The sequence below is a fragment of the Dendrobates tinctorius genome, unplaced genomic scaffold (assembly GCF_039654945.1).
Source record: "Dendrobates tinctorius isolate UK_male_01 unplaced genomic scaffold, ASM3965494v1 ptg000125l, whole genome shotgun sequence".
NCBI classification, from domain to species: domain Eukaryota; kingdom Metazoa; phylum Chordata; class Amphibia; order Anura; family Dendrobatidae; genus Dendrobates; species Dendrobates tinctorius.
The window spans coordinates 10,078,740-10,098,655 of NW_027361793.1; the positions used below are offsets into that span (position 1 = coordinate 10,078,740).

The 19,916-nt window shown below is 40.9% G+C and overlaps 1 protein-coding gene across 2 annotated transcripts in view; it reads left to right on the forward strand.

Moving 5' to 3' along the window:
* Positions 1–19,916, forward strand: part of NRP2 (neuropilin 2) — a 192,326-nt gene that overhangs the window by 141,708 nt on the left and 30,702 nt on the right. For both annotated transcript variants that reach the window (XM_073541876.1, XM_073541877.1), the window contains exons 13-14: positions 5,216–5,481; positions 15,924–16,020. In XM_073541876.1, coding sequence (XP_073397977.1) covers positions 5,216–5,481; positions 15,924–16,020 — 363 coding nt within the window. The remainder of the gene's footprint in view (positions 1–5,215; positions 5,482–15,923; positions 16,021–19,916) is intronic.

Genomic DNA, 19,916 nt, shown 5'->3' on the forward strand with positions numbered 1-19,916 from the left:
CGCTTGTTACCCGCGTGTCGCTGGTCCTGATCGCTGGTGAAGCTATTTGTTTGACAGCTCACCAGCGATCACATAGCGACTCACCAGCGATCCTGACAAGGTGATATCGTTGTCGGGATCGCTGGTGAGTCGCTATGTATGACAGGGCCCTAAGTCCGAAATCTCCAGCAAAACGGGGTCCAGACACATGCGCCGATAAGGCCATAGACTGTAAAGGTAATGGCGTAGTAAGCACGCGCTCTGACGTGCCCATTTTTGGGAGTGTACGCCTACAGGAGGTAGACACTCAGACGTAGTAGACGTCAGAGCGCATGTTCACTCTGCCATCACCATTATAGTCTATGGGGCCCCATTGGTGCATATGTCTGGGCTCTGTTGTGTGAGGAATTTAGGACTTATGTCCAACGGGGACACAGAACACAATGTGAAAGCACCCTAAGTGATACATAATTGCAATCAGTCTCTCCTGCTCTATATGATGCTGTTCTCACGTTACATATCAAAAACCTGCTTACACTTTCCCTTTAAAACAATCAAACCCCACCTTCCCCCATTCCTCACCAAAAAAAAAACAAAACAGAAAACAGAATCTTTACCTATACAGCAGTGAAGAATGCAATAGAATATTGGGTGAAATGACTGTGTATACATGATGGTATTCCTTCACTGATCACTACTAAAATACCATATTGGGCACTGCCACTTAACCTAAAGCACTAGTCTAAAATTAGAAAAAATAGCTTTTGTTGCTAGTGCAGTGTCATCACTATTTGTGAACTGTGGGGGGGGGGGGGGGCTGTTTATGGTTTTATAGATTCTATATTATTACATATACTGTACTGTATGTAAATCCAACAATGTAGACCGGCTCACTCCTGTGAACCACCTGGAACCTCAGCTGACCTGGTTAACTCCGTTGTGCCCGGATCTGGATGTAGGAGTCCATCCATACAAATGTGAACAACGACAAAGCAAAGTCCAGCAATAACGTGAGCAATCCAGGATGCTGTTAAAAAATTTTTTCTTTTTATTCATAAATCCATTAAAATGCAATGGTCCAAGCAGTTCAAAACAGCAATAACGCAGGAAAGTCGTGCAGATAGGACTACTCGTTTCAGCGGTAGAATCCGCCTTCTTCACGGTCCAGAATCTAATCTGCTTTCCAAACATGGAACCTTATATACATCCCACTCCCATCAGGGTAATTATAAACATATGTGAGAGACTTAAAAACATGTGCTATAAAAGCAGATCTTTAATATTGATAACCCATACAAGGATAATATTGTTTGGCTGGGGAGATTTATTGATGATCTGATATTTGTCTGGAGGGGTAGTCTCTCGTCTGCAAAAAGTTTCTTTTCTTATTTGGATTTGAATGATTTCAATCTAAAATTTACTAGTAGTGGTCATGAAGCATTAACTTCTTGGATTTGAAACTGACCGCAGATCTGGACAATGATGGGGTTCTGATATCTCCCTATAAAAAATCCATTGCATGCAATAGTATTTTAATGGCTTCCTCTAATCACCCCAAACATGGCATTCAGAATATTCCTGTGGGGGAGCTTATTAGACTAAAAAGGAATACTACATCTAGTGACAAATTGGAGGAAGGAATTGAAATGACCTGTAATAATTTAAAAAAAAGGGGGTATCCTAATTGGTCCTTGGACAGAGCCAGGAAATTGGTAGCAGGCATGGATAGGGTTAAGCTGTTGGAATCTACTGAGAAAAAAAGACAGTTTGACTCTAAAAAATCTAGGGTGGTTTTCAGTACCAATTATAGTCCTCAGTTTAATTCTATTGTTAAAATCATCAAAAAATATCTTCCTTTGTTATCTCAGAATGATATTTTGAAAAATATTGTGGAAAATAATGATATTGCCTTTGTGGCAAGAAGAGCCCCGACTTTAGCTACATTATTATCACCCAGCGTGTTCAAAGATCCGGATAAAATTTCCCCTAGCAATTGGTTAAAAACAACAGGATTTTTTAAACGCAGTGCCAATATCTGTAAGTGCTGCGGTTTTGCTAATAAATCTAAAACATTTACATCTATCTCCAATAAAAAACAGTTTAATGTTTGTTCTTTTATAAACTGTAATACGGAGAATGTAGTGTATCTAATTAATTGCAATATATGCCGTATGCAATATGTAGGTTGCACGATGAACCCCCTTAAAACTAGAATCCGCAAACACCTATCAGACGCTAGTAATTTGCCTATGGTTGGTGCATCAGTAGTATCCCGACATTTTTCAAAAAAACATAATGGGGATTTACGCGGTTTCTCTTTTATGGGCACAGAGCATGTAAAAAAACCATTGAGAGGGGGAGATTTTCATAAAAAAGTGCTTGCAAGAGAAAGTAGGTGGATATTTGAGTTGGGGACTCGCATGCCACAGGGCTTTAATAACCGCCTGGATATCATTATGCACTATTGATATATTTGTATTATATAATGCTGGTTAATATTATTATTCTATGTTTTTGTACCACTGGGGCTATGTGCACACGGTGCCGATTCTGCTGTGGAATTTTCCGTGTAGATTTTGCTAAATCTTTAGGTAAGATGATCTGCGTTTTGCCTGCAGATTTGTCGCAGATTTGGTGCAGTTTTTTTGCGGATTTCCCCTGCAGTTTCCGCCTGCAGATTTCTATAATGGAGCAGGTGGAGAGCTGCAGCAGAGCCGCACAGGAGAAGCGATATGCTGCTTCTTTTATTCTGCACCAGATCTGCGCAGAAAAATCTGCAGCATGTGCACAGCCTTTTTTGTTTTACATAGCCTTAAATGGTACTGTGCATCACGTGCTGTTCTGTTGCTTTTCTGCTGAGGTTCTGCAGGGCCAAATCTGCTGCGGAACTGCACGGAGTCTGCACTGTGTGCACAGGGCCTTAAATCTTATGGTCAGGTTATTGGACATTCCTAATGTACTTTTCTCCAATATGTTGAATTCTTTCCTTATAATCTTTATGCATGTTGTATACTGATCAATATGTGGATAGTTTATATGTTTGATCTGCTTTTATAGCACATGTTTTTAAGTCTCTCACATATGTTTATAATTACCCTGATGGGAGTGGGATGTATATAAGGTTCCATGTTTGGAAAGCAGATTAGATTCTGGACCGTGAAGAAGGCGGGTTCTACCGCTGAAACGCGTAGTCCTATCTGCACGACTTTCCTGCGTTATTGCTGTTTTGAACTGCTTGGACCATTGCATTTTAATGGATTTATGAATAAAAAGAAAAAAAAATTTAACAGCATCCTGGATTGCTCACGTTATTGATGGACTTTGCTTTGTCGTTGTTCACTGTACTGTATGTATAGCATTTGTTTTACACCGCTGCAGACAATATACTCAGGTAGAAAATCTATGTTATGTTTCTGATGTTACCTAAGTAGAATAATGTATTACTGTCATGTACTCTAGTACTGCTTAGTGAGGAGCCATGATGCTAGAGTTACAGCGCTGATGATTCAATATTGTGTTGCTCTTTGTAGTTTCCTTTTTTCCTTTCAGCCATGTTTAAAATATCAAATATAGGATATCATTGCATATGAACAGAAAGCCTTAGTGTTCCGGGCCCCTTACAGAAGCTTCTCTCATGCATCAAAACTGTCTGTAAAGAAAGATTTGTCACAGGCCTTGTTATTGCCTTTCATGCTTGTGGACCAAGAATTCCCACAGTGGTCACATCTGACACTGGACAGAGGGGATATGTGTGTGTCTACAACAAAGCAGGGTGCACACAACACGGATATTGAGAACTTGTGACTTTCGGGTGGACAGGACACACCTTCTGTTTCTATTCACAATACCGTTTGAAAATCTGTAAAAAGGAAGGAACATCAATATCATTTCTAAAGGATTCTATTATCTAGATAGAATGTATGATGCATCTATGTTCTTAGCACATGCAATTATTGGTATTTCATCATCATTAAGAACACGTTGAACAGTATCATTATCACCTCTTTACAATGGATTTTAAAGACTAACCATTGTTTTAATTTCTATTGCATCAATCAATAGTATACATGAAAATAAGCTACTTTGTAATATATTTTATCATGGAAATCTGCTTCTTTCGCTGCCAGGCCATATAATTCATTTTTAAAATTCTCATTTTACAGGTAAAATTGGTACTCAGTGAAGACAGATTGTTATATTACTGAGATAGAAGATGGCAGTTTCTATGGATAAGATTCTATGTAGATGACAGGAGGGAGGGACTCTGTTGTTAGCGCTTCCCTACGCCCCTCCTATCTCAGTAATGTGACAATCTGTCTTCACTGAATACAGATTTTACCTGTGAATTGAGAATCTTGAAAATGAATAATCAGTCCTGAAGGAGAAAGAAGCAGATTTCTCTGATAAGATATATGACAAAGGTGGCTTGTTTTTATTTGTACTATTGATTTATGAAATAAAAATTAAAATGACGGTTAGTTCTTAAAGGTTTGGAATAAAGTCTTAATTTTAGTCTATTTGGATCGAGTTGGACAGACCCCACCTCCTCTTCTTTGTCCCCATCTATGTTCATATTTATCATTCTACCACTCTATAGTTTCCTTCTAATCTGATTTGCCTCTATTTCTAAGGTAAGCTGATTTATGATAACAAGTGGTCATCAACACTTACAACATTTGTTGCTTACTGTGCCGACCTCAGGTTTTTCTTGAACTACATTTTACTATTGTAGATACTTTTTACTTTCAACTGTTATTTTTAGGAGCCAGACGGAAGAAGAGAGGGTTATGGATGCTCTCAGTTCAGGGTGGTCTTCCTCTTTGAAGAAAGACAACAGCGGCTTAGGAGGGAGAAACAGCTGTTATAAGTTCTCTGAGCATGAAAAACAGGAGTTTTATCAATGTTTAGACCAGGATTCACTTACAGTTAAATAAATGCATGCTTCTTTGTTTAACTTTGTGACATCCACAAGTCTTGAAACAGAGTCAGGATACGCAGACACAAGAAGACTGGTTACACCGATACATTGATATCACAACAGCGTTTACTGAAATCTATCAAAGTAGTACAAATATTGCTAACATTGGGCTACAGTAGCTGTCCAAGCCGTATTCATGTGGCTGTCATGACTGCCACAACATAGAAACTAAAGAAGTAGAGATGTCAGTTTTGGTTAGAAATACAATGTTGTTTTTAATCACTAATATTTTTGTCGTTTTTACTCTTTTTTTAATAGCCAACAGTAAGAATTATCTGAGACTGCCCAGCAGTGGAAGAAGAGAGGGCCAACATGCCCGTTTACTCAGCCCTAGAATGCATCAGCCCAGGTGTGCCTTTTGCTTGGCATTCCGTTATAGAGCGTCGGGAACCAGTGGTGCCACATTGCGAGTGCTCAGAAATTCAAGTCAGGAGAACAGTTTGCTGTGGAAAATTCGAGAAGAACCGGGAAGTGAATGGAAAGATGGCAGAATCCTCCTGACAAGCTATGATGGAGATTACCAGGTACGAAAAGTTAAATGATTGTTGGAATCAAAACATTTCATCAGATCATAAAAAAAAAATCTTTGTAAGGGTCCATGCACACGACCCATTATATCGCACTTGTACCAATGAGATTGTATGGGGCTGTGCACAAGTCCAGGAAGAAAATTAGAGTCATGTTTGCTTTTGATCTTAGTGTCAGATCAAAATCAGCAATGCAATTCTATGTGTCAGGGAAAAATATTGGACTGCACTTGGATAACATCTGAGTGTGGTCCAATATACATGGACTGACAGAATAGAGAAGATGGAGAAACTGTTTTTTTCTCCCCAATTCCGAGAAAAATTGGTGCCACCCTGATTAGAATAATAGGAGCATTTTTCTCTGATGGAGAGAAGACGGTCGCATGCACCTACCCTAACAGTGTGCCTGTATACTGTGAACTACTCAAGGCTCTAGACATGGGATTATTGGTTGATTCCAAGCAGATATTCTGTATATGGTATAGGATTTGTACGTGCACTAGTTTGCATGTATTAGGCATCCAAGAAGCAACAAAACATTCTATTGCGACTTTCCCAGCCTCCATGATCAGCTTTTAGGGGTTGAGCTAATTTGGAATCTCGGCTTACTGTTATCAGCCATTATACAGTAAATCTACATAAGCTTTGCCGAGCGTCTCACAAAGGAACAAAAAGCTTTAATTTGTTGGTTTGTCCTAACAAACGTTGTGGTTCTTTCCACATCGTTTTTCCCAATTGTGCCCCTCATCATCATAGCAATTAGTTCACGTGTCACCTGGAGGTATCAAATTGTTCTTCATTACATAGAGCCCTAAATTTGTTCCCGGCGCCATTAGACAGATTTTGCAAGCCCTGATGCTCTGCAGTGTGCATATATCATGAGGTTAATAAATTGTCAGCGGGCTCTAGGAGACAATCCAACTTCCAGGAGATTTGAATTAAAGGGACAGTTCTGGCAGATATGCAATAAGAGATTTGTATTAAGAGGATTTATAGTGTTTATTTTAATATTACAGGAGAATCTGGATGGCTCCCATCGGAGACTTCAGTTAAGCAGAATTGTTTTCATTCTGTTTCTCCTGTTGTTATAGCAACTAAATGGTACGCTGCTTGTTATTCAGAAAGCACTGATCTATAGCAGCATTTGGGTCTTTGTGGATGGCATTAGGCTTTTGATGTATTCGGCAGAATGTTATAGTCTTGTCTTGCTAGGAAAAAAAAGTGTTCTCCACTCCCCATAGCGTCGACATGTAGGTATCGGCTCGCTGTTCCAAGTGTGATTGTAATCTAATAGAGATGACACCTCGGCACAAACAGACAGTGTAAGTAGAAGAAAGGCAGTCTTTGAAGAGTACATGAATATTACCCAATGTGTTACAAGAGATGATTTTTTATATGATGCTTATGTGTGGCAGGAACTTTGGAATATTCTCACTTCTTTTCTGAAAAATGTTTATAGTCAACTGGGAGCCACTCATGTCAAGTAGTCAATCAGTGACAAAAACTGCTACAGTAGTTCTGTTCCTTCACGTGGAATGGGCAAGAGCTGGTTTTATATATGCTATATATATATATATATATATATATATATATATATATATATATATATATATTCATATGTTAAAGTTTGGGCACCCCTGTTAATGTTAACCTTTTTTCTTTATAACAATTTTGGTTTTTGCAACAGCTATTTCAGTTTCATATATCTAATAACTGATGGACTCGGTTATATTTCTGGATACAAATGAGGTTTATTGTACTAACAGAAAATGTGCAATCTGCATTTAAACAAAATTTGACCGGTGCAAAAGTATGGGCACCCTTATCATTTTCTTGATTTGAACACTCCTAACTACTTTTTACTGACTTCCTGAAGCACTAAATTGGTTTTGTAACCTCATTGAGCTTTGAACTTCATAGCCAGGTGTATCAAATCATGAGAAAAGTTATTTAAGGTGGCCACTTGCAAGTAGTTCTCATCAAGACCGGCATGAACAATGCCAGACTTGATGAATTGAGTCCCATGTATGTATTATGTTCCATATCCGAGGGTAATAACAACAATGACTAGTTAAATGTCTAAAAAGAAACACTGTATAGTCAGTTTATTTTCCTTTTATCTGAATGTACTTATTTACTTTTCCAATATTTTTATTTTTAACAAGGGTATAGAGGGGGGGGTAGAGGGGATGGGGGGGGAGGGAGTTGATGTAAGGGTAGGGCAGTAAACATAACAACAAACATAAATTTGCAAGGCAGCAACAATTTGACCCAAGTAAAGCAAGGGAAGCAGCCCTTGAAAAAATAGCATTGTAAACAACAAACTATGGTATACAGAATAGAAGCAAACAGTGCTATGATAGAACATGACTTTGACCTTAACATTATAAAGACCAATATAAGATAATACAGAGGCCAAGAATAATTAAATATAAATGCAAATGCTAATCAGGTAAGTGATGGAGGGAAAGATTGATCCCATTTGTGCCACTTTCTGTAGAATTGGCCGAAACTATTGTTGGACAGAGCGAACTTAAGTTCGAGGTCTCTGTGTTGTGTAATTAGTTTGACAATGAAGTCAACATCAGGTAAAGTATGACTTTTCCAGTGAAAGGCGATAGCATTTTTGGCGACCATGCAAATATGTATAACAATTCGTTGAAGAGAATTATCTAAGGCAGAGGTATTCAGAGAGAGCAGGGCTAATTGTGGTGTGAAGGTAAATGGTGAACCAGAGAGTTTGGTGATTATAGAGGAAATTCCTGACCAAAAGGTAACAACAGTAGGGCAGCTCCAGAAAATGTGTAATAAATCCCCCTTACAGCCGCATTTTCTCCAACAAAGTGGGGAGTTGGAGACATCTATGTGAGCTAGTCTAGATGGTGTATAGTACCGTCTGGTGTATACCTTGAGGTGTGATTCCAGGAGAGGCATAGATATCGTAGACCGGTTGGATAATGAAAATGTTTCCTCCCATTCATCTGCAGAGGTAGTGAGGTTGAGAGATTTCTCCCAAGTGAGCATATGGGCGCTTTTTGTAAGAGACAAGTCTTTGTTGAAACAATCATAAATAAATTTATGTCCCCAGAAGATTTGGTGATGCAGGTTAACCAAAATTTTTAGAGACGCCTCTGTAAATCTAGGTTTATTACTTAAGAATAATTTGATATGTTCTCTTAGTAACAAATATTCATGGAAGAAAGAAGAAGGTACTTTGAAGTTATTCTTTATTAAACTGAAACTCAAGTAGTTGGGGCCATTGAAGATGTCACCTATTCTATTTATTTTGAAGTCAGCCCAGTGAGGGGGTGTAGTTTTTTCCCAAGAATGTATAGACATGGGTTAAAGGTAGTCTATACAGCGTGGACATTTTTTGGCTACGGCCATCTAATCTAGAGATTTTACACCAGGCCAAGGAAATTGCCTGAAATATCGGGTGAGTGTGGTTATTTGTAGTCAGATTAGATATGGCTTTGAAAACCAGAGATTTGAGATGATTACCTTTGTTGATGTCTACCTCCAGGTCATGCCATGCGGGAACACTCGTGTCTGATAACCAATGTATACTCTGTTTAATTAACAAAGTATAATAATGAGCGGAGATATTCGGAAGACTAAATCCACCATGAAGTTTCTTTTTGAATAATGTTCTGGTGTCAGTTCTTGGTTTTTTGTGGTTCCAAATAATATTGTTTATTTGCGACTGAATGGCCGTTAGGCATGCCGTGGAGATAGGAAGTGGTATGCATCTGAGAATATACAGAATTTTAGGTAATGTAAACAATTTCACCGCTAGGTTCCTCCCCCACCAGGTCAGGTCTCTATGAATGTACTTATTTACAAACATACAGTACATGCTTGATTAAGTGGATCAAAGCTACAGACTTCAGTGAAACAGAGCCCCCTATGGGCATCATGCTGCACATTCTTCGAAAATAAAAATATCTGTTATTTCTCTTCCTAATAATTCTGCAGCTTTCTGTACAGTTGTTGGATGTGATATGTTCTGCAGACACAGGAATGGAATTGCTTTCCATTTTAGAGAATATATACACTCTTTGGGGCCCTGCTCTGTTTTCATCTGGAAGGGAATGTTGTTTACATATACTTCCATGTAGTAATGTCCTTATCATCATAAGGCATGCATTGTCTATGCTTAAAGTATGCCAGACAAACATGGACCACAACTTTTCTTTTATTTATGGCCTTTCCTGTATTTCATCTTGGGTAATGACAAATAGTCACTTCCAGTGAATACAGTCCAGATGTACACTGATTCCCAAGGTATGTGCACACAGTGACTTTTTCAGGCAGATTGTGCTTGAAGTCTGAATTATAAACCGCTCAATAAACGTTCAAAATAATGAACAACTTGCTGTGCAAATAGTCATTATTTTTACCTTATTTTAACTGCATAAAGTTTTCAAAGCTGTGAAATAGCTGAAAGAAGTGACTGGGTCATTCTTTGGGAGGCTGTTTAATAACTTTAATATGTATATAATATATACATATACAGACCTACAGTTGTGTGAAAAAGTGTTTTCCCCCTTCCTGATTTCCTATGTTTTTGCATATTTGTCACACTTAAATGTTTCAGATCACCAATTAAATTAAAATATTAGACAAAGATAATACAAGCAAATACAAAATACAGTTTTTAAATAAAGGTCTTTATTATTAAAGGAAAAGGAAATCGAAACCTTCAGAGCCCTGTGCGAAAAAGTGATTGCCCCTTCCCCCCTGTAAAACATAAATTAACTATGGTTTATCACATCTTTGGGAAGGTGAGTTCAAATTCACCAACCAAACCCAGGCCTGATTACTGCCACACCTGTTCTTAGTCAAGAAATCACTTAAATAGGAACTGCCTGACAAAGTGAAGTAGACCAAGAGAACCTCAAAAGCTAGACATCATGCTGAGATCCAAAGAAATTTTTGAACAAACGAGGAGCAAATTATTTAAGATCTATCAGTCTGTAAAAGGTTAGAAAGCCATTTCTAAAGCTTTGGGACTATAGTGAATCACAGTGAGAACCATTATCCACAAATGTCAAAAATATGGAATAGTGGTGAACCTTCCCAGGAGTGGCTGGCCAAGCAAAATTACATCCAAGAGGTCACAAAAGACCCCACAACAACATCCAAAGGATTGCAGGCTTAATTTGCCTCAGTTAAGATCAGTGTTCATGACTTCACCATAAGAGAGAGACTGGGCAAAAATGGCCTGCATGGCAGAATTCCAAGACAAAAACCATGGCTGAACAATAAAAACATAAAGGCTCATCTCAGGTTTGCCAGACATCTTGATGAGACTTTTGTGAGAATACTCTGTGGACTGTCAAAACAAAAGGTGAACTTTTTGGAAGGTGTATGTCCTATTACATCTGGTGTAGAAGTAACATAGCATTTCAGAAAAGACACATCATGCCAACAGTAAAATATGGTGGTGGGAGTGTGATGCTCTGGGGCTGTTTTGCTGTTTCAGGACCTGGAAGACTTGCTGTGGTAAATGGAACCATGAATTCTGCTGTCTACCAAAAAATCCTGATGGAGAATTTCTGGCCATTTGTTTATGACCTCAAGATGAAGCACACTTGGGTTATGCAGCAGGACAATGATCCAAAACACACCAGCAAGTCCATCTCTGAATGGCTTAAGAAAAACAAAATTAAGACTTTGGAGTGGCCTAGTCAAAGTCCTGAACTTAATCCGTTTGAAATGCTGTGGCATGACCTTAGAAAGGTGGTTCATGCTTGGAAACCCTCCAATGTGGCTGAATTTCAACAATTCTGCAAATACAAGTAGGCCAAAATTCCTCCAGAGCTATGTAAAAGACTCATTGCCAGTTATCACAAATGCTTGATTGCAGTTGTTGCTGTTAAGGGCGGCCCAACCAGGTATTAGGTTTAAGTGGCAATCACTTAAGTGGCAAGTCACACAGGGCCCTGTAGGTTTGGATTTCTTTTTCCCTTAATAATAAAGATCTTAATTTAAAAACTGCATTTTGTGATTACTTGTGTTATCTTTGTCTAAATTTGTTTGGTGATCTGAAACATTTCAGTGTGACAAACATGAAAAAGAATAGGAAATCAGGAAGGGGGCAAACAGTTTTTCACACAACTGTACATGTTTTGTCAACCTTTTGATAACGTTAGCAGAAAGACAATAGTTTGGAGACCGCATCGGCATTCCCGCATAGTACAGTATATATATATACACACACGTTATTTATGGGTGGTGCCATGGGTGTATTAAAAGTGGACCTGTTGCCAAGTCAAAAATGTGCAGTGTTTGCTCTTATCTTATTCCCACTGCTCCCCTGAGTATTGTTATTTTTTTGTTACGTCATATGGTTCCAGAGATACGAGCCTTTCTAGTAAATGTTAATGTGTTTGGTTTCTACTAAGAGGGCGTGGCACTTATCTGGGGGCGTGTCATTTGCGTGCTCTGCATAGTTACCTGTGAGCCACACCCCCTTAAAAACTATAAATAGAAGCAGTAAATAAAAAGTCCCATGTCTGTAAGGGGTACTTCACACTAAGCGAGATCACTAAAGAGATCGCTGATGCATCACCAAATTTGTGACGCATCAGCGATCTCGCCAGCGATCTCGCTGTGTGTGGCACGCATCAGCGACCGCCCCCCCCCGCCGGGTATTGCTGAACGCCATTTTTTTGATCGTCGGTCTCCCGCTGGCCAGCACGCATCGCTGCGTGTGGCAGTGGGAGACCAACGATCAGCGAGCTCCCAGCGCTGTAAACAGACGCTGGGAGCTGGTAACCAGGGTAAATACGATTTAGTTACCCGCTGTTTTCCTTGGATACCAGCTCCCAGTGCGAGCACGCTGGTATTCAGGGTAAACATCGGGTAACTAAGCGACGCACGCGCTTAGTTACCCACTATTTACCCTGATTACCAGCGTCCTCGCTGGTCCTGATCGCTGGTGAGTCTGCCTGTTAGAGAGCTCACCAGCGATCATGTAGTGACGCACCAGCGATCCTGACCAGGTCGTATCGTTGTCGGGATCGCTGGTGTGTCGTTTAGTGTAACAGGAACAGTACGGCAGATTTAAAAAAAAAAAAAAATTGCGTTTTTATTCTGCCTGGCTCCGGCAGTTAGGCAAATGCTGCGGGGAGAAAATTAACTTTATTTTCCCCAGCAGCCTTGGGTTTTAGTCATGGGGGCGGCGCTGGCGCTGGTTCACTCACTGTTCTAAGTACACAGAGTAGTGACTGTGACTGCGCCCCTAATGCAGAGCCAGTGTCAGTCAAGTCCAGGGGGTGTGATTACAACCGCTGCTTTAGAGCAGTGACTGAACCAGTGCCAGTGCCGACCCTGTGACTCACACTATTAACTTGCAGATTAACCCCATGTCTACAGGCTAATAGCTTTTTTACTTTTCTGGTGACAGGTGCCCTTTAAAGGGAATCTGCTGAGACTGCTGATGGCAGTGTGATCAGCGCCTTATCTGTGAATTTTTCTACGTGATTGAATGAAGTTCCGCAAATATAATTGATGCAAATGATGTGGCAGATATGCTGAGGGAGTTACTGCTAATTATTGCGCAAATTAACACATCTATGGATGAAACGTGAAGGGGAAATAATGTGAAGTATGTAAGGTACAATCTGCAAAATGATATATGTCAATGACTTCCTGTGTATGTCCTGATGACAGTCACACGTACATAGCTGAAAATGTATAAAAGAAGTCTGACTGATACAAGCAGGTGATAATAAGGTGGGAATATGATATAATGTGTGCCTACACCTGGCACATGACTGATTCTATAGGTAGCTGAGAAAATATATTGTGTTAATCAGTTAGCTTAGCTATATAGGGTTTGGTGCATACTGTATAACATTCTCCATCTGGGGAATATTTTTTTTTTACAGTTTTCTATTAGCGCTAATTTCTTGTTCACATGGCAATTTTAAGATATGAATTTTTCACTCATCTGCCAGATTAGTGTGTGTAAATAAAGGAATATGAAATGTCACTATATGCCGCATTACTTGCAAGATTTCATTGTTCATTTAGTCTAATTTGAGCTGCAGGCACTGATTTTTTTATTTGCTGTAAAGAAAAGGATTCCAGATTAGGCAGCCATATTTGACATCTAATTAAATATGGTAATCATTTTCCTGTTTATGTTAATGACCCTTTAAGGAAAGGGTATAGTTCAAAGTTGAAAGCATTTCTTATAATTTCCCATTAAAAGGCTAAGCTGTCATTTTTTCCTGTGCTGTTGCTTTTAAGGCTTGATTGCATTGATTATTGAAGAGGTAAGCAACTGTATTAATCAGCTCTGAGTGAGGAAGTGTCGGTGCTGGAAAGAAATTGCATTTTAAATTCTAATTGTTGCGTCCTCAGTCGGAGAGACCTGCAGCTAATGTGCAGCAGCAGGCTTCCTTGTGCTTTTCTTGGTAGCCACTAGCAACACGGTTCTACTGAACACATACTCAAAAATGAATCCGGAGTATAAATTATGTACATAGCGCCGTCCCTGTAGAACTATATTTAACAAAACAGTCGGTGCATTGACTGCGAGCCAAGTCGTAGCATGGCAGGAGGGGGAGAGATGTAAGTTACAATCTGCTTTGTCTACATTAAATGCAAACAGGTAGAGAATATTTGTTGACACTAAGAGCAGGGATTCAGTCCGTCCATTCACTATCTGTCCTTTTGTGAAAAGAGATAAATGGACATTCTACTGATAGTTTACTAAAACGTGAAACAGTAGACATAACACTAGGTAATGAATGCCAGAGAGGCACAGGCAGATCCGGCGGCCTAGTTTGTATGATGTATTGAATACGTGTAATCAATTGAAATTTATATCATTTAAAGGGAAACTGTCATCAGATTTCCTAATACAGATTGCGTATATTTTATTATTTTCACAGTAAGTACCTTAGCCTCATCAGTAGATCTATTTAATAATTTAGGCAGTTTGTATTGTGACATATGGCAACATATTTTATTTGAAAGGGATTGTCCACTGTTTGGACAACCCCTTCTCAATCCCTTTCCCCAGTAAAATAATAACACCTATAGTCTCTTCCGGAGTCGGTGCCGTTCTATTGATGTCGGCAGTGGCTCTCCAGGGGCTTGCATGACATTTTTATGTCACTCGATCCCTGACGCTAATCATTGCTGACTGCACTCTCCTTTTCTATGGACATCTGGGGGAAGTAAGAGGTTTGGCTTCTCTCTCACTTCTTCCAGATCTCTTGATTTGCTGAAGGGGAGAGTCAAACCTGCGCTAATTGGCCGCAGAGACCGTGTGACATAACAATGTCACACAATGCCCTGGGAGAGCCAGTGCCCACACCGTTGGAATGGCATTGGTACCGGAGGTGAGTATAAGTGTTATTATTTAACTGGGGGAAAACGCAGGAGTTGAGAATAGCATTGTCTGAGTGGTGGGCAACCCCTTTATTCTTGATTGTATACTTTAAAGAAGATCTCCCACTAACATTGTTATTGTTTAAATGGGTATATGGATGTAAAGTAGTATGAGTGTATTAACATATTCACTTACCACTGCTGTCCGGTGCCGTTCTTCTCCTCATCTCAGTGACAAGTCACCCCTCTGCAGACTCCCCAGGTCACACTGTGCTCTGCGTGACTCGGAAGTGGCTTCTACAATGTAAGCTTATGGAGAGTCAGAATTAGGCTGCATAGGATTTCATTGTAAAGGTACTGTCACACTTAGCGATGTACCAGCGATCCCAACCAGCGATATGACGCGGTCAGGATCGCTGGTACATCGCTAAGTGGTCGCTAGTGAGCTGCCACACAGGCAGATCTCACCAGCGACATCGCAGGGGTCGGGGTTCGCTACTTACCTGTCTGACGAGGCGATCCTGACGTCCTCCTGCCCGGCTCCACGCTCGTCGATCGTCTCTCCACAGGAAGCGCCGCAGGAAGCTGACGACGAGAAGCGGTCAAGGACGTTCTCGCACGATCAGCGATAACCAGTGGGGGAGCGGATCGTAGGTAAGTATCAGACACAGCGATGTTGCTAGCAATATCGCTATAACGTCACAAGTTATAGCGATATTGCTAGCGATATCGCTTAGTGTGACAGTACCTTTACAGTGACTTCCGGCTCATGCATGGAATGTAGAATGAGCTGGCAGGTCTCATTTGTGGTGATGTCACTGAGAAGAGCAGAAGAACGGCACTGGATCCCAGAGAGAGCAGGGGAAGATTAGTATATTATCATATTGACACTACATTAAATTTGTGTACACACACATTTAAGCAATAAAAATGTTCGTTGGGAGTGTTTCTTTAAATTGGTCACTACTGGATGACAATCCTATGTAGAGGATATTACAGTAGTTTGTACCAACAAATGACAGTCCCTACTCCTAAGAATTGCTTAGATTATTAGATATGTATCTTTACATATTTCTTTTTTTTTCTTGCAGGTTGTCATAGAAGGAATAGTTGGAAAGGGCCAATCAGGAGAGATTGCTGTGGATGATATTCGGATAGCTAATGATATCCCCCTGGAAAACTGCATGGGTAAGAGGATTGTGATTCTAAGACCCATAGCATGACCCAAGCTGTTATAGTAATATTATCGCAATGTGATGTATAGTATAACAGGCTGCTGGTTAAAGTGGGCGATGGTGCAGAAGAGCTCTCTGACATTAGAGATGTATCAAAGGCCCAATTTGCATTCTCAATGTCTTATATAAGAATATTAATGTATTGCTGACCTCTTTATTAGATTTTTTTTACCTATTTAAAATCCCAATCTCTTCTTTGGTTAAGGAGTTTCTTTTGCTGACATTGTTGTTTTCATGAATAGCACTTGGCTCCTTACTAGAGAAAATTGGTTTATAGATTTAGCCCCCCCCCCCTTCAACAAAGTGTTTACCCCAGAAAGCCAGCATAAAACACTTTGAAAATTTGCAAAATTTTTGTGCAACACGAAGTTCAACAAAATTGTTGTGACTTTTAGCATTTTGTCACCAGTTTTGAACAATCCCTGACTGGAGTAATGTATCTGGCGAGGTACATGGATGCGCACGCCACTGAAAAGGTTAGACAGATTTATTAAGTGACGTGCGCATAAAAAAGAATTGATGCATCTTATTTCTGCACACCGCTCGTTAAGACTGATGTATTACATCCAAGTCTTCATGAATCGGGACTTTAGTTTTCTTTAAATGTGTGGTTCCTCATCAACCCCTTATATCACGTGGTATGAGCCAAAAGATATTATGTCTGATATTATGGGGTGTTGGGGCAGGATTCGACTATCTGGAAAACCTTTCAAGTAATCCACAAAGTAGCAGACCTGTGGAAATGTATTCTACATTGAACGTAAAATTTTACAGTCCACTTGAGCCTTGAATATTGAACCAAGCGTTTAAAAGCTTCCACATATCCCGTCCACCAGTGAGGTATCTATGCTGTAAGTTTTAGTGTAGTATCAGTGGATGAGATAATACATCATCAGGCTATCAACAAACAGAAAGATGTAAAATACTGTATCAATGTATCGTCATTCTCAGCCATGTTCACATTACCATCCTCTCCCAAGAGATGCAATTCAGCTGCTGCTCAGCAATCTTCACATTTAAACGTCGATGGAGAATTAAAACTGCTTTTTAACCCTTCTCTTACTATGAGTGATGCAACATAACGCATTGGCAACTTTGAGTTTAGGTTAACCATTGGCACTTACATAGAGCCTAATGACCCAAAGTGATACTATTTATAAAATCAGAAAAACCCTATTAGTATTGTAAATTGCCATAATCTTATAAGACTCCTACCCATTGATCTTGGGTTGAAAGAGAATCTGTCAGTAGGATCGACCCTCCTAAGCCGTCTATATGGTCATGTAGGTGATAGGAAGCTGAATAAAATGATACCTTGATGTGCGATCCGATGTCTTATTCCAGAGAAATCCACAATTTACCTATACGTAAATAAGCTGCTATGATCTATCGACCGGACACTGATTTGTATGAGAATCAAGAGATTATTTTAAATGAAAGGGGGTGTTACCAATGAGAGACAAGTAGTGACTGAAACTTTGCTCTCATAATCACACACAGTACTGCAGATCTAACATAGTACAGCTGATGTAAAACAGTACTGCAGAGCTCACACAGTACTGCAGAGTTAACACAGTACTGCAGAGCTAACACAGTACTGCAAATCTATCACAGTACAGCAGAGATAACAATAGTACAGCCGATGTAACACAGTACAGCAGATCTAACACAGTACTTCAAATCTATCATAGTACAGCAGAGCTAACACAGTACTGCAGATCTAACACAGTGCTGCAAATCTATCTTAGTACAGCAGAGCTAACACAGCACAGCAGCTCTAACACAGTACAGCAGAGCTAACATAGTACAGCAGAGCTAACATAGTACAGCAGAGCTAACATGGTACAGCAGAGCTAACACAGTAATGGCAGAGCTAACACAGTAATGCAGAGCTAACACTGCAATGAGACAAAGTACACTTGTGTTGTACTAACGCATTTGCACTGCAGGTGTGCTCTCATAGTGCTTCAGCTTCCATCTCACAGGCAGCCAGTGTGTGGAGGAAGGGTAATACAGCAGAGCTGACATCACTGCAAATATGTTTGCAATGAGACAAGGTTCAAATTGTAGGGATTCGACTCGCTTAGGTGCAGCGGGAGACAATTATGAGGCAGTTTTTCCCAAAGTCCATGAGGTTTATTTGCTTCATAAACCATAACTCAGCATATCACCAAAAAGATCATAAACGTCCGTGGCTTCAGACTCGGACTGAGAGTCTCAGCTCATGCTGGGAGGTGTAGTCCTCCCCATATACAACTAATACATTGGCCAGGGCAATGTCCCGAGCAGCGCTCTCTCTGCAGCCGCTGACACAGAAAAGGTTTCTCCTTCCTTAGCACACAGGCCACTCTCTGTAGTGTCCCACCTGGACACAGGGAAGTCTGTCCACCCTCTGACAGACTCTCACACACACTCACATGTGCCAAACACCTCAATTACATAGCCCTGTAACCACACCCACAGGTGATCACATGGCCATGATATCACTAAAGGCTGTATTGCACATAGACACACACAGGCTTCCCTGACACAGTGTAACAGAAAGATCAGCAGTACCTCTGCTGATCAATACACCCTGGAGCCTGCATCCCAAGGCCACCCACCTTGAGACCCATAATGGTCATTTAGGACCCTGCTCCTGTTACCACACTGAATGTGCCTGTACACCCGTCCTGGGACACCCACACAGCGCCCCCTAGCTGACATAGTGGTCACTACACCACATACCTCCCCTCTCTGTTCAAACTTGTGGGGTTGAACACATGATATCAACCAGGTATCTTAAGACCTGGCACCCATGTCACCTTGCCCTACAAGTCGAGAGGACCATCTCCGTCTGTTTCGGTAGTCATACTGCATCATATTTACGTTAGGCCTCCCCCGCCCCCAGCGGTCAGTATCTCGGCCCTGGGCTTTGGCCTTCCCGTCAACGTTCGTCAGTGTTACCAGACACTCTTTAGTCTCCACCTGTCTGCAGTGCGCTCCGTCACCTGACCTTTCTCTCACTGGCCGGCTCTCCCAGTTCGTACGGTCATGAGTCCCACGTCCAGTTGGGCTAACTGGCTGGTCTGAGTTTGACCCAATGTCGCTATGTCCACCACCGGGTCTCGTTCGTATGTCACTAAGATTAGAACGGCCACTTGCGGACTCTTGACGTTCTTGCCTTCGACTACCTGTCCTTTCATTCCTTGGAGGATCCCTTCGGGTCCTTACACCTTGGGTTGGAGGTGGACGCCACCTGACGTTCTCTATCTGCTCATTCATCTGCAGTCGATCCTGTCTTAGCTGCTCAATCTCCTTCAGGTACGCTACCCGATATTCCAGGAGCATGCGAAGCTTCCCAATGCTTTCCACCGAACCAACCACAATGACAGGAACCATGTGATCTTCAACAACGACTTGGATTTCACCAGCAGGTGGGATCCTCACTCTCTTCACACTGGATCGATTCACCATCTCCTGCATCACCTTTCCAAGTCTGCCAACGACTTTCCCCACCAGATTTCTGGGTACCGGAATTATGTCTTCCACAAAGCCCAGCCGACTTTGAGCTTCCCTTGCAAGCTCCAGACGTCGAGCGGCTTTCCTATTACGCTCCACGAGCATCTGTTTCGTGCGGAGACATTGTAGGTGCATCTCCTTCAGGACAGCCACCCTTCTCTCTGTGTCTTCCGTTTCTGCCAGTATCAACAACTGGTTTGTTTCTGGTGCCCAGCTCACACTATAGGCCTTTACTGCCTTTTTAAATGTCTCATGCACACCTTCGCTGGCACATGCTTCTCGCACGTCTTCGGGTACCTCCATCACGCACTTGAAGGTCATGGACTTGCTCTCATCCTGGACAGATGG